Genomic DNA, 16472 nt, shown 5'->3' with positions numbered 1-16472 from the left:
TTTATTTTGAGTAGCCAATTATTTCCAATTAATCCCAATTCCAATTAATACCTCCCCAGACATTTCTGTGCTGCCACTGGTTTTGTACCCTACTGCTGGCTCATCTGCCAGTGAGAAGACCCAAGGATGTAGCACCTCCGTTCCACTCCTCCCGTTCCACAGTGCCGAATTTCAGGCGTCTCCCCATCCTGTAGTATCTGCCTGTATGGGTATCTGCAGCGACAAAGATCACCCGCCCCGACCAGTTTCCCTCCCCTGAAAATTACCATTTGTTTTCAGATCGACGCTCGGCCAAACACTGCATCTCTATGATGACGAACGGCAAAAAGCCCATGTACTTTGAAAGTTAAAGGGGGATGTGTACAAGATGTCGCCTCTATCAGCATACATCTGCAGGACAGTTAACCACTTTCAATTCGTCTTAAATTGCTAAAATAGCCAATATAGAAGTTTGCATTGTGACACACTGTGAGCTTGTAGATCAGTTATTTAAATGGTTAATATTAATAAAGGCTGCTTGTAGTTAAGTAGTTTGTGACACTTTTATTCAAGTATTTCTGACATGAACGTGTAAAATGCATCTGCATTGTATAAAGTGTGATACTTTGTACATGTAAAATGTATCACATAGCACCACATGTTTAACATGTACAATGTATCGCACACGTTATAGCTTTTCATTTAACTGGTGAAACGGTTCATTATAAAAGATTTCAAATGTAAAAAAAGAGAACTATAATTTTAAATGTAAAACAAAAATTAATCTCCACTTTATCCAGTCCATTAACAGAAAAACACAAAAAAAAAACAATCAATTGGTAAGCAGCACAAAGGTCAAACTCTACATCAAGAAAACGTAGGAATATCATGTATGATCACTGATCAGACAGCAAGACACAGACAGAGATGCAGAGACTTGTCGACAAACTACAGTCCATGTTGCACGATATGACGCTCCAGTTCAGCTCCGCTGTTGAGGTACCGCCCACACAGCGTGCACACAAACACCTCCTCCATGACCACACCACACACAACATCACCAGCGGCAGTGGAGTCATCTCCTAGACAAGGTAAGTATAGTTTAGTTGGACATCCGAGACAGCATCTTTACGAACGAGAAATCATTTGATCATTTTATTCAATTTGAGTTAAAAAAAAAAGCCCGATTTATGCTTAGTAGCACGTCCGTGTCGCAAGACAATAATACAGCTTGTAGATATTTTTGGCGTGCGACACTGCCACGCAGCTAAACATAAATACTGTGCCGTCAGTGTTTCTCACCATCGAGTTCAGGAGCGCTGCAAAGATCCTCATCTTTCTCTTCTCCTTCTTGTTCTGGCAACGCGTAACTGTGTTCTCCATGGATTGTCTCATTCAACCGTTCCTGCTGGGCACGCACAGGAGAACCACTCGACTTGTCCATTTGGAACACCCGTCCCTGGCTACCATGTTGGTACACTTCATCCTTTTGACATTTGCTGTCAAGTATGGGCAACTCCTCATAAGCGTCAACGAGCTCTTCGTCAGTCTCGCCTTGCTCATCCTCCTCGCAGCTCAGGAATGGGCCGTCCGGGCTCTTGTCGTCGAACTCCTCATCATTGCATGTCTCATCTTCTTCACCTGTGCCCCCTTTCTGGGGGGCACAAGTATTTAGGTCCACGTGTTCCGTGCCTACGCCGTTCGTGGTGTCCTCCTGTTCGTGCCTCTGATTAACAGCACTGTCGAGCTCCGGTTTCCTAACGATCGTGATGATCACTGTTCTGCTGCTCGGCACCGTTCCCAAGAAACTGCCCTTCACTGGAACGTTACTGTGCACTGTGCCATCCTCCTTGCATTCTTCTGAAGGCCCATCCTCCCTGTTGCATTGTTCTGAAGGGCTGTCCTCCCTGTTGCACTGGTCTGAAGGACTGTCCTCCGGGTGGTGTTCATGTAAGATTCTGATCTGTTTTGTTGCGTCCTCTACCACCTTTTTCTTCTGCACTTCCTTCCTGGCCTCCAGGAGGTCGACATTGATCTGTCCCACCAGCTCATGGTTCCTCACAACCTGCGAGAACAGAAAACAACAAATAAGACGATTCACAATCAGTCACTGAAGAGAGAGGGCAATGAAGTCTTAGCATTTCTATTGCTAAAGTTCAAAGAGCTTGAACTTTAGTATGTTCAAGCTCTTCTTCTTCAAGTCCTCCATAAGGAGCTGGCTGAACAGCAGCTGGACCTAACCATCAATTAGTTGAGTTACTTTAACAGTACCCATGTTGTCCCCCAAACACAGGACACTCCGTGTACACACACACACTTAAAGGATTAAAATGGAAATGCACTCTCAAGCTTTTGTGTGTTTTATACTTTTGACAGATATGGTCATGTATATGCCTTTTTGTCAATAAAAAAAACTATAAATCAATCAATAAGAGTTGCAGGTTGTAGAGCTACCTGGGCACGCTTTAATATTCTCCATTATTTAAAAAAGGTTTAAGTGTGATTTTGAGACCCATTCCTCAATACAGTACAATGACACACGACAGTGAAAGGAATTGCTACTTCCGGTACCTCGACCACAGAGCACTGAAGCAACAGACCATATATTTTGGACAGTATATCATCGTCTGGTAGCTATACAACCTAAGGTTCAACCGAAGCTCCAAATCACTGTGTGAATCACAGCAGCTTCGGTGCGACGCCCTGAACATTCTTTTCCAAACAACAGGAATCCTTGTAGGGTCAGGGGCTTGAAGGCCAAATCCTCACCTGATGCTTATCACACAGGTGTGCCTCCAAGTCGCTGAGCAGAGTGCAGTCAAAGTAGCACAGCCGGCACTTATAAGGCTTGAGGTCGTCGTGCTTCAGTGCGTGCAGACGTAAGTTCTCGTCACTGGAGCTGGTGAAAGTGCACTTGTGGCAACGGAAGACGATGCCTTCGAGGTAGCGCGACAGCTTCGGTCGACGCACCTCTATTGGTATGACACGTTCCTCTGTGAACAAAAAAATATAACAGAAACAGCAGGTGATGTGTGCGCATGTTGGCAAAAGGTGTCATACATGATGAGAGAATACTGAATGGATTTAAATTTTAGATATGTACTGTCTGAAACCATTGTTTCTTTCCCGATACCCACAACTTGTGTATCGGTCAATACCGAGTACCAATCCAATACCAGTGTCTACTTTAAAAACAACCTAGGGCAGTGGTTCTCAAACTGGAGCCAGGGACCCTCAGGGTTACTCGAGGGGGTTCCAAATGGACCCTCAAAGGTCTGTAACTCTGAGAGTGTACAAAATGGGGTTCCATATGTACACTCTCAGAGTTATGGGGGTCCTTGAAATTATAAGGTTTGAGAACCACTGATCTAGGAATAAATGAAAATTCCATTCATAATTGTTAAAGTACAGCTACAAGTTAGTCAAATAATAATGTAAATAGTACAGTAAGAGTATAGAACAGTAGTGCAACATCAACTGAAGCATTCAAAATATTACTGTAAATGTAATATCAAATATCAGCTTTTCCGATAATGGCATTGGTATTGAATTCCAGGGATCAACTTACCCCGATGAAGCATGACGTGATCGATCATGTTGTTTTTGTTCTTGGACTGGTAAAGGCACAAGGGGCAGCGCAGGTCCTTCTGATGGGTCGGCTCTGAAGGGCAGTTAGAATGTCCCAACTCTATGTGCTTTTCCAGGGTTTTCCTGATGAAAATGGAAGCAAGAAATACGTGATGGAATAGTACATGTTGTGTAAATGTAAATGCATGTCTTGACAGTTTAACAGACATTAATGTCATTGACATACCGCTGACATTCTCCAGGGCCATTTTCACAGCATGGCCATTTTCTGGTTTCTTGTTAAATTATAAAGTCAATTATATGAGGGTTACGACCACCAACTACAATGAATCTTTCTTTTACATTATTGATGTAATGCATGCAATTTTTACTATACTACACCAAGACATTTGCTTTCTTGGAAAGGTAGGGGTTCAAATAAAACGGCTGTGTATGTGTGAGTTAAACAGCTCTATATACCAATAGTAATTTCTATAGAGTGTTCAATAACAGGTGTCTTCCCGTCTCTCCAGCTTCACTAAACAGAAAATACATTTTCAGGTCAGGATACCAATTTTATCCAATTAGGGGAGAGAACTTATTCAGAACGTAAGATAGAAAAGTTCAATTGGGAGTGATTAAACAAAGACAAAACTGGAACTGATAAAATTATTTTGAGGTTCTCTCTCGACAAGATAAAATTGGTACACAGACCTGAAAATGTATTTACAGTTTACTAAAGAGTTGAAGGGATGGGATGGGTTGGGTTTTTAACAAAACGTATGATGAATTCTTACCTGGAACCAGTGAAAAAGGAGCAGTCCTTGCATCTGAGCAGCCTTTTGCCATTGTGGCGGTTTAAATAGTGTCGTCGAATGCTAGACATGTGTCCGGAGGAGAAGTTGCAGAACTCGCAGCAAAGAAGGCCATCTTCAGGTGGGCTAGTCTCCTGAGGTACAGGGTCTGGAGCTGATACACTGGCCTGCCTCTTTAACTTGTAGTGGCCCAACTGCCGCTGTACTTCTGGGGGCTCCGAGTACACTGGTTCTGTAATTCAATGGCAAAGCACAGCCTCCAATTACAATGACATTACAGTATATGGTTTCTCCTAAGGAGCACTTTACCCATTTTCAATCTTATCTTCAAATAATCTACTCGCATCTACTCGCTTGTCGCATCCACTCACAACGCGCCGTGATGTGACACATTGTGACCATGCAGATCAGATATTTCCGCTATGTTTGAAACCTTTTGACAAGTTGAAAATAAGGACGCCAGGGTTTAAGTGGTTAAGCATAACTTGCTTTCTGCAAATTCGGGTTCATCAGGTGGTTCACTCCAGCAGTTGTCTTCCTGGAGGTCTACTGGAGGACGAGGCTCCTCTGCCGCAGGTTTCGTCTCAGCTTGGTTGACAGTCACATCAACGCCACTGCTGATGTCTTGGAATTCAGCTACATGGAATACATGAGAAGAGATACAAACATTTTGAGTGACAAAAATAAATAAATGTTATAGGATGTATAGTATACACCCTATAACATGTATTCATTTTTGTACACATGCACGTAAACACAGGTGATTTTATACAGGGGAAACTTGCTAGAGTCATGCTGTGTGTTATAGATATGTCATATATGACTGACATCATAAATTACTAATGTCACGGGCTGGCAACATGAAGCCTGAGATCCACATTGGAGCTACGTTGTTCCCGGGTGGATCCCAAGATCCCCATGATTTTTTTTCTTCTATTCATATTTAACTGCAATATAATAAATGAGAGGGTTTGCTAACCTCCGTGTTTCTTGACTAAATGGCTCCTCGCCAGACCCAAGTGATCAGTCCGATAGGCGCAGAGGTCACAGTGGAAAGGTTTGCTGGTCCCTTGTCGATAGCTGATGTATGTGTCAAAGCTGTTAAAACAATGAAGGAAACAAATCCAATCAGGTCAAGATTCTGTTCCAAATATAAACCGAAGGGGCTCCTCAAAAACCACATATAGTGCACGTTGAATGTCCTGTGCAATCTTAACTTAACATCTCCCATAATACCTTGCTACAGTAGCCTCTGTACATGAGTCAGGTTTAGTGTTACGATTAAGAATACATTGGTGTTTAAGCCCAAAAAAGGTTGACAAACTGAAAGGTATCAAGGAAAATATGTTTTTGAGGGCATTTCTTTAATGAGATAGGTGTAGTGCTAAAACCCAATTCAGTTACGGACAGTATTTCCAGCAAGCATTGTGGTCTAGGTAAACCACAGAATTTCTAAATGTGTGCCATTATAATTATTCTTGACTACTTTTACCCCCATTTTGAATTTATTATTGGCTGTTCACAGACGAACACACACACACACACACACACACACACACACACACACACACACACACACACACACACACACACACACACACACACACACACACACACACACACACACACACACACACACACACAGTCTCGGCCATGCCTTCGGCCTGGCGGTTACAATTATTACAGTATATTAACATAAATGATAAATAATTATAATATAATGATGTTGCTTGAAAGGATTTCATATCAAGACGTACCTGTCTGAGATATGAAGAGTGTCCACTCGTTGGAGATCAGACATGGTTGCATGGCTGTTTTCATGCACTTTCAAACCCCCCAATGACATAAACGTCCGTCCACACTCTTTACAGTTGTGAGGCTCTGTGCCTCTGGTGCGCGTCTGTTGTTCTTCCGTCTTTGAGGCGCTGGAAGGAGATGATGTTGGAGATGATAGTGGTGGAGGACTTGCTGCCAGGGTAACCGTCTCTACCTTTGTCATGTTCCATTTCGCCAGGTCCTCAATGGTTTCAAACTCCTGCAATTCCTCTTGCCTTTTGACCTGAAAAATTAAATACAGCAGGTCAGATAGTTTTCAAACGGACCATTCTCACAGACGTGTCATGACGGGGTAAAGACACCCGACCTGTAGTTAATAAAAATAGAGAACATTTATTTTTATTTTAGGTGCACCAGTTAGCAAGCATTGACAGTAATATCGAGTCTTGCTGGCATACCTAAATCACACACACACACACACACACACACAGAGAAGAACAGTTTCCTTCACCAGGCTATGGACTGCTAGATAAGAAAAAAAAACAATGAACATCTTCTGTGGTATTACAGCCTTGTATGCCAATCTTTTTTCTTTTTTTTTTTACAGTTTTTAGAACTATTTAGTATTGTTATTTATGTACCGTTTTTATTTCTGTGTATTATGGAGCACACGTTTTTCACAGTGCATGTTGTATATCCTTTCCTTGACTCCTTGTGCAATAAAACATCTTGTTGAGAGTTAAATAACTTTAATAATCATATGGCTACTTACTTTGAGAGGCTGGGTCGGTGGTTGTTTCCTGCTGTCAACTGGTGTTGTCATCTTCACAGCATTTGCCTTCTCCATGCACAGACGTCTGTGGTCATCCAGATGGGAGCAGAGCTTTTTTGTGCCTCTGATTTTAAGTCTACAGAGGCCACATTGGTACCACTTGCCCTCTTGGTTCGTGTACTTCTTTGAATTAAGCATAGTAAAGTCCGCTCTGAAATCTTCTCTGTGAAAATGGGTGAAGTGAAGAGCAAGGAACTCTGCCAACCTAAACGTGCGGTTGCACTTCTTGCATTGAACGGGCGCGTTTGCCTCGGACTGAGCTTCAGGAGCTTTGCCGTCCTCTGCCTCTCTGAGTTGGGTAGCCTGCCGTTTCTTATTTAAAGGAGGTAAATATGCGTGTAATGCAGCATGGCCATGCACATTCACGTAGTGGCTCCGGAGGTAACGGAGATGCAGTCCTGAATAGGCACAGAGTTGGCACTTGTATTCTTTTCCGTCGTCCATTGCAGGTGTGCTGGATCCACGCGTCAATATTTTGGGGTTTCTTCTATACGTTCTAATGTTATATACTTTTGCATAGAATGTGAGGAAGGCAGCAATTCCATGGATTCGCTTATAGTGCTTTCCAAGATACTCTTGCACTTGAGTTGAATAGGGACACAGGGTGCATGCATAGTAAGATGTGTTCCCTGCTTCAGATTCTTTTTTGTGGTGTCTGTTTAGATGGCGACTGAGGCCAATTTTGGTAACGGCAACGTGTTTGCAGAGATTACACTTCAATCCACCAGGCATTTTGTTTTTGAAAGAGGTAGCCTGCAACGCTGAGCTCTGCATACTGCGGTACTTGGACAACAGCTGATTTTTTATCACAGTCGACTGTTTTGGAGCTGGTTTGAGCAAGTTTGGGGCAGTCTGATTATGGTCCTGGTCGTAGTGGATTTTCAGTTTCTCTATCGATCCTCGCGTCACTGGGCAGATTCTACACATGTAGCCACCGAGTTGCAGGCTTTTGAAGGTTTTCTTTTGTCGTCTTCTTTGCCCACAACACTCCTTCAGATTGGGAAACTGTACTTTTGTCATTTGGATAATGTCCGCCCTGGCTTTAAACGTAGGGTGCTTCATTTGGCAGTGAGTGAGAATGGGGCGAAGTCCTGTGTTAACATAAGCACATCGCGGACACTTGTACACATTAAAGCCATCGGTGCACTCGTTGCTATCCAGTTCATCTTCCTTTTCGTATTCCTTTTCGCATTCCTTTTCGTCTTCTGAAAGTGGAGTTTGGTACTCCGGGTGTTTCACCCCCAAGTGAGTGTTCAGACCATGTCTTTTATAGAAAACTGCAGGACAAAAAGGGCACTGGAATGACAAAGAGAATCCTGTGGGCATGTCAAATTCATGATGATCCTTGATGGGCCAGGGGTGAACCTCACGGTAGTGGCTCGAGATGCTCTCCAATGAGCTACCTTTGAAGGAACAAGATCGACACGGATATATTTTCGTTTCATTCTTCCCAGATTGTTGTGACGGTTTCTTCTTTTCGAGGGAAGATCTTTTTTTTAAGGAGGACACCGTGGGGCCAGCATACAACCGCATGGCTATGTGCTTTAAGCTAATGTTTTTCAGTGTGTGTTTTTTCTGGCAATGCCGGTAGACGTTTGCTGCACTCTTGTCGGAAAAAACGCACCATTCACAGTGATAGCCTGCTGGCAAAGAGCCGTCTTTAAAAGCGTTGCTTAAAATTTGGGGGACAGTGAACTTAAGATTATGTTTCTTAGACAGATGTCTTTTCAAAAGATAGATGTGTGAAATACAGTATGTGCATTTATGGCACCTAAGTGACCTAGTCAGAGCAGAGTTTTTTGAGACCGAAGACGGAAATGATGCAGTGTGTGCCTCCTCATTCCCACCATGCACAATGGGGGTGCATTTCCCCACTTGTTCTGCAGGCATTCCCATTTGTGAAATCCGTTCCATTCGTTCGTGAACGCTGAGGGAATAAGAGACGACTTCCTCGTCAGTTGTTATAACTTCAGGGTGCGCCTTTTTAAAATGGTAAATTATATGCGTCAGTAACTTATGTGAAAAATTGCACACGTGGCAAAATAACATTTCCTCATCACCTTCCTCAATGATGGGAAGGGGGAGACCAGTTGAGGTTACGGCCAAGTTCTTTGTTGGAGAGTTCAATTCTTTAATCATTGTAGTGTATCTTAAAATCTCATCAATTGATGATTTTAGTGTGCGGTGTCTTTTGGTTTGATGTGACAACACACTCTTTGCTAGTGGGTGTCCATAGTTGCATTTTTGACAGAAAAACAGGCCTGGTGTCATCGGGTATATGACATCATTTTCATGTTTGCCTACTGGGATACCAGCCTCACCCCAATTAGATGCCTTCGAATAAGAAGAACTTGCTGAAATCCGTTCATGAACCCCGAGGGAATATGAGACGATTTCCTCGTGAGTAGTAATAACTTTAGGATGTACAAGTTTATAATGCTCCTTCATCCTCGACATAGTATGTTTATAGTTGCACAAGTGGCAAAATAACATTTCCTCCTCACCTTCCTCAATGATGGGAAGGGGGAGGCCAGTTGAGGTCAAGGCCAAGTTCTTTGTTGGAGAGTTCAATTCTTTAATCATTGTAGTGTATCTTAAAATCTCATCAATTGATGACTTTAGTGTGTGGTGTCTTTTGGTTTGATGTGACAACACATTCTTTGCCATTGGGTTTCCATAGTTGCATTTTTGACAGAAAAACAGGCCTGGCGTCATCGGGTTTATGACCTCATTTTCATGTTTGCCTTCTGGTATACCTGCCTCACCCAAATTAGATGCCTTCGAAAAAGAAGAACTTGCTGAAATCCGTTCATGAACCCCGAGGGAATATGAGATGATTTCCTTGTGAGTAGTAATAACTTTAGGATGTACAATTTTATAATGCTCCCTCATCCTCGACATAGTATGTCTAAAGTTGCACAAGTGGCAAAATAACATTTCCTCCTCACCTTCCTCAATGATGGGAAGGGGGAGGCCAGATGAGGTCAAGGCCAAGTTCTTTGTTTGAGATGCTGAAGATTCTTGAATTTTCCTACGTATCATTGAAGTACATCTTAAAATCTGATCAGCAGATCTCTTTAGTCTGCTGTGTTTCCCAGCTTGATGATTCAAAACTGCCCTTACAGTTAGGGAGCCATAGTGACAGTGTTGACAGAATATCAGGTCCGCTCCCGGTGTACTAAGATTAGTCGGGCCGGTGGCATCATTTTCATGTTTGCCTGATGGGTTATCTGCCTCAGGCCAATTCGATGCATTCAAATCAGAAGAACTTGCTGAAGCCATAGCTTTATGTTGTGCTTTCTCTTTGTTTACCTTAGCCGAATACATCAGAATTTCTACAGTAGTGACTGCATGTCCAACATGTTGCCAGTTCAGATGGCCGATGATGCCTTTCATGGTGGGATTGTAATAATCACAAAGATGGCAGTAGAACATTTCAGGTTGTGCTGAACTGAACGAAGAAGGTATTTCTGCAAATGTGTCAGCAATCTTTTGAGGAGGACAAATTGTCACTGCAGAGGTTTTACATCTACTCCGGATTGCAGCAGTATGGAGATGTATTTCCTCAGAGTTTCTCTGTGTGATGCCATGTCTGGCCCTTTGATGGCTCCATATCCCCCTAACTGTTGGGTCACTGTAGTTGCAGACCTGACAGAAAAACAGTTTATCTACCTCTTTTGGATCAACGTCTGATAAAATGACACACTTTCCAGGAGATTCCCTGCACTTGCTCTGGAAAGGCCCAGAAACCTTGGGCGGAGAAATTGCAGGCGTGTCTTCTGGTCTCACTTGAGAGTCAGGAATAGCCTTTTGATGAGATAATTCGGTTTTGTCTTTAGCTTCCTTTAAAGAGTCTGAGAATCTTGTTTGAGGGGAGACCAGTGATGTGTTCGTTGAACTCATGGAGGCGGAAGACTCGGAATTCCTTTCAGGGGACAATGGTGCCTGGGTCTGTGATTTGATATGGGCCATTTTAATTTGATCAATACTCATCCCCCTTTCTGGGTGATTCCTCTGGTAGTGAACAAGCATAGCAACTGCTGACAGATGAGTGAATGCGCAGTTTTTGCACTGATGTAGCTCCCTATCCACTCCTTGTGAACCGGTTTCTTTTTCTGGGGGTGAAGCCTCAGAGTTTCTGTGCAGTGTAGCAGCACTGTTAAAAGAACCTTGATCAGCAGTCTTTGGACTGGGTGTTTTTTCACATGTGTTCACTTGAGACATCTCCACTGGTGCCATTTCTTTGTCTGGTGTAGTGGCACTCTTGAGAGAACCTTGATCAGGAGTCTTTAGAATTATTTTTTTCTCACATGCGTCGGCTTGAGACATCTCCATTGGTGCCATTTCTTTGTCTGGTGTAGTGGCACCAGACAAAGACATCTCCTTTTTAAGTATGCTTGCATTAAATTTGCAGTAGATCAATGGATTCATCACTATGTGCGATGGGTGCTGTTTCTGGTAATGATCTTTCAAGGACTCGGACAATAAAGTTGTAAATGGACAGACAAAGCATTTGAAACAAAGCGCGTGAGACTGCATTTGGAACACATCTGGGGCCCCTGGGTGGCCGACCCTGTAATGCAGCCTGAGGTCAGCAACATAAGGATACTCAACTGGACACTCCAGGCACCGGAACCTAGCGGTCCGATCATGTGGGTCCTTCATGTATGCAGAGCTACACCTGATGTAAGGGTGGACCTTCTCGTAATGGGTTAACACGTCGTCAGCGACCATGTCTCCGTGACGGCAGTGCTTACAAGAGTACATCAGAGAGTGGTCTACATTTACCACATCAACTTTCCCATCCAATTCATGTATCAGATTATCCCCCTCGTCTTCATCTTCACTGACTTCGAATGCAATGTTTGAGCTGCATGACAACTTTGCTTCAACTTTGCTTGAGCTCTCTCGACTTTTCTTTACTCCCACATCGGTTTTAAGCCTTTTCTTAGGAGGACTTACTGAAATGTCTTCATGTGCTCTCTTGCCAATTTCAGTTGAAACAGATCCTTCCACTAAACTACCAACCATCAACCGTTCACGAACGAATAGGTCATTAACTACACGGGCATTCTCCGAAATGTGCACATTGTGGCGAACGCAAAGATCATTTTGTGAAGTTGCAGCAACCTTAAGCACGCCAGTACTGTTCTGGGCAGTGCTTAGGTGGGGGTTGTGCAAAATCAGAGTTTCCTTGGATATACCTGACAGTTTTGGGGGGTCAGGTAACTTGACACTTGTTGGGGAATATTTCACCATTGATACAGACGGTACCAAGTATTTGGTAATAGGTCCCGATGGCCTTTTGTACGTTTTCAGGTCCGTTGATGAATTGGAGATGCATTTTGCTTTTGAGGTAGAGGAATTCACTTTTGCCCCAGTTTCATCTTCATGCTGGGGTCTTGACATTTTGTTCACAGCATTTTTCTTCGTCTTATTTGAGGTGGCCACTACTTTGATTCCTGGCCTTCTGATAATGTGTAGCTTTCCTTTGAGATATCTCTTTTGTATTTGCAGTGGCTCGACTTTTTTTATTGACTTTTGGTGAAACGTTTTCTCATGTTTGTCAACAACGTCCCAGTTAGAAGCTGTGAAAGTGCAGTGCCGACATGCTAAGCTTCCCCCTGAATCATCACTGTTAGTGTTGTGTTTGAGGTTCGATGATGGCGTGTTAGTCTTCAGTGATGGTAACTCAGTGTCCACACTGAGGCCATGCACGTTGCTGAGGTGTTCCCAGAGGAAAAACTTAGATTTGAAGATAAGTACACAGTGGCTACACTGGAATGACTGGCTTGGCAAAGTGGACTGTTGGGGTGAAAACAAAAACATTCACAAAACAGGTTAATACATACAAAATAATAATACACATTATGGAATTTAACAGATATGAACAATGTAATCAAAATCCTCATACCATATTGCATCTTCATTGGCTGTAGAGGTTCAGGCATTAAAGGGTAGAAAGGACAGCAGAGAGATACCTAGCAGAAAGCGTCCCTTGCCTAAAAATGACAAAAAGATTATTTATGTTTTACAACCTTTACACTACTGGGTAAAAGTTCGAAAAATAGCCATTTCTTCAGGGAGGGGGGGGGGGGTATTAAAATGTAAGCAATTAAAGTCCAGCAAAGGACCTGAAACGGCCAGGTTCAAAGGTCAGTGGTATAATGTGGAGGTAAAAGGTAAAAGTCATTAAGTTTAATTAAAACGTAGGTTCCCAACATGTTTTAACTGACAGATTATGTGAATTTCAGAGTTGTAGAAAAAGTAATGTGACATAGCTTTGTAAACACAAAGCTGTAGGCTACCCCCTCCAACTGTATAGCCTATACTTTCCCCTGTTTTTCTTAAATTGTTTAATTATATTTTTGACACTTGCTTTGGCAATGTAAACGTATGTTTTCTCATGCCAATAACGCTCCTTTAAATTGAATTGAATAGAATAATGGGTTAACTGACTTAACACTGTTCAGGGTTAACAACTTACAACTGTTCAGCAGGAATTGAAAATGAAAGTTGATGCAAACAACTTTTGTCCCAACTTTTGTTGATTACTTACAAAGATGTAGAATACTGCTATCATAAGGTGTGGAAAAGGCAAAAAGGATGACAGACAAATCATTATGACCATTAAAACGGTGGGTCTTTTCCTTCCTTAGAAAAACTTCAAAGCAAGCCATGCCAAGGGGTCAGAGAATAGTTTCCTACACCATCAAAAGGAACTTGGAAACAGGAGGAAACTGACAGACAGACCCAAAGCCATGACAGAATCAGTGCACCTACATTTCTACTATTGAGCTCAATAGTAGAAATGTAACTAATATAAGTTATACTGCAACAAAAAGCAAAAACCATCCTTCTACCCAACAACAATAAGATATGAATTTCTAAATAGAAGGGCAGGTAGACTAACCACAACCAGTAGTGTTAGTTTTATACTATATACTGCCCCCCCCCCCCCACCCCACCGAACTGTTTACTGCACATAACATATTTGTTTTTGTTTTCAAACTGTTTATATGCTGTTTTGCACAGTAGTGTATATTTGTCTGTCATTAATGTCATTAACGTCATTTGATGAATTGAGTACAAAGGACCCCAATGGAAACAATCCATAGGCTTTCTTGGGTTTTAGATCCTCTCAGTAGACCTTGTATTGAACTGTACTTTCATGTGTGTGTTTTTTTTGCAAACTGCTAATAAAGTATTTCAATCAATCAACCTCTCTAAACTACTCAGCTTGGTTAAAACAACGTTTTATTAATTAAATGCTTTGAGAGACTTGGAGGCACTGAAACGAAATCGCGGATTGTCCCTTTAATTTAACTTGGGGGAAGAACCATCAACAAGAACGCTCTAGTCCTGACCTGGGACTCACACTCACACAGACACAGTATAATAAGCTTTCACAAATTCATTTTCCGACTAAAACCTCATTCCAGAGGCAACCAGGAAACGTTTAGTTTAATACGTGTATGTTTATCAGTAAAACAGAAAGGGGGAAGCAGAGTGAAACCATGTGAACACAAAGGGAGAGAGCCAGTGTTGCCATGTCGCCTTATTATAAGCGATTGTGGGCTTCTTTTTCTGTAAAGTTGTTTGAAAAAATGTTCCAAATATTACACATTTCATTGCAAGAGTTTTCGAAAATAGCAGACCTACAAGCTTGCAGATCGGCTATTTTCAAATAGGTACGGTAGGTTTAAAAGTGATCATGTGGCCCAAGTTGCTTCTTTTGGGCTTGTTTTCCTAGACCTGGTTGCGTATTTCTCCCACAACCTATGGCAACACTGGAGAGACCCCTTCTCCACCGCTGGACCGACCACCACAATCAACAACAAATCGTTAAGCGAAAAAGTACGGAATAGCTCTCTAAAAAAAACGTCTTAGGAACAGATATGTACTCACGGTATCAGCATGAGCCACAGAAATGTCTTAAACGACGCACTGGGTCAGTGTTTTGCACATCATCATAAGCAGCCTGGACACGCAGATCTTCGCCATTTTTCCCGCGAACCCCCTCGCTCTGGGATTTATTTATTTCCGACTTCCTTCCGCTCAGGAAAAATAAAAGACAACTTGTAGATAATATGTAGTTTCCGGGTTTGCATTTAGTTTTCAAAATAAAATGTCCAACTTGTTGAGTGTAGCCTACATAGAGTTAAAAATAAGGGTAGCCCAACGTCAATTAAGCTGCAGTTGGTTATTAATTAACACGCACAGTTGCATTGGATTAAGATCTATATAATCCTTCTCATCAGTCAAGTCACAGAATCAAAATTCGTAACAGGTTGTCAGTGGTGTAAACTAAGTACATTTACTCAAGTACTGTACTACAATTTTGAAGTATTTTTACTTTACTGGAGTATTTCTAATCTTTTGTACTTTTACTTCTAACTTCACTACATCTTAGAAGCAAATATTATATTATATTATACTTTTACTCCACTACAATTATTTGAAACTTTAGTTACTGGTTATTGCTTTGTAGATTTTGATTATTACAAAACCTACATTAACCACTATTTTCTAAAGATTTTTACATTTGGAAAGTTGTGAAATCGGACATTCTGCATATGAGTACTTTCTACTTTTGGTACTTTAAGTACATTTTGATACCAATAGATTTGTACTTTTACTCAAGAAAATGTTGAATTCCGGACTTTTACTTGTAACAGAGTATTTCGACATTGCAGTATTGATACTTTTACTTAAGTAGAAAATGTGACTACTTCTTACACCACTGGCTTTAGAATCCCTGAAATCAATATGCTGATTTTTCACAAATGCATTTTGTGTTAAGTTTTTTTTTACAGGGGACAGTGGAAAGATATGGGAACAAAAAACTGGGCCAAAAGTACAGAAAGTAGCTGACCTACAAGGCAAACTCACAATGTGTTGCATTGTAGATCTATTTTTGCAATTTAAAAAAAATGGACACCAGGCCCAGTACAGGTTGACAGTGGTTTAAAAAGTGGTCTATCATCTGTCCATAATAAAAAATACAAGTATGCACACTACAAAGCTCCCTTTTACAGATGTATTGAAGATGTGTTGAGCCCAGAGGATGTCTTAAGACCTGTACATCCAGTATCGCAACATATCAGTGTCGTTTTTAGGAATGTCTTTTGTTGGATCATACACTGTTCTTATGTTATTTTTGTTATTTGTCAGTGCATATCATATCACACTGGAAATATTAGTGTTAAAAATAATACTATTTTTTACATATTATACCATATAATTATCTGTTGCATAACAAAGTATAAATTAGGGTTTAGTTGTATTTGTATACCCAGGAGGATTAAAAACAACACAGTCTGATGTGAGAGCTCTGATAGGTCCACATGGGGTAGGATGCTGCCATTGTTCACCCATGGGCCATGAATAGCCCATGTATAACACATCTGATTTTGCTCTCAGAATTGGTGTTGACGCAACATGTCTCTGCTCTTGGATTTGTTTCAGAAACAAGACAACTTTGACCTGGTCTCGTCTTGGTC

The 16472-nt window shown here is 41.7% G+C and overlaps 1 protein-coding gene across 1 annotated transcript; it reads right to left on the bottom strand.

The window, feature by feature from the left end:
* Positions 1 to 528: 528 nt before the first annotated feature.
* LOC311043792 (uncharacterized protein) lies at positions 529 to 15005 on the bottom strand. Its single transcript, XM_084055152.1, has 11 exons — positions 14878 to 15005; positions 12884 to 12971; positions 6910 to 12774; positions 6119 to 6420; positions 5341 to 5459; positions 4851 to 4997; positions 4344 to 4593; positions 3548 to 3690; positions 2749 to 2972; positions 1282 to 2044; positions 529 to 1061 (listed from the first exon to the last, which is right to left on the bottom strand). The coding sequence occupies exons 2-11, from the start codon at positions 12884 to 12886 to the stop codon at positions 928 to 930; spliced, it is 7950 nt and encodes a 2649-aa protein (XP_083911278.1). The 5' UTR covers positions 12887 to 12971; positions 14878 to 15005; the 3' UTR covers positions 529 to 927.
* Positions 15006 to 16472: the final 1467 nt, after the last annotated feature.

Source organism: Gymnoscopelus microlampas (genome assembly GCF_963454915.1).
Source record: "Gymnoscopelus microlampas genome assembly, chromosome: 4".
Classification (NCBI taxonomy): Eukaryota; Metazoa; Chordata; class Actinopteri; order Myctophiformes; family Myctophidae; genus Gymnoscopelus; species Gymnoscopelus microlampas.
Note: the sequence above shows the minus strand (reverse complement) of the source record. Positions and strands in the feature narration are given on the sequence as shown.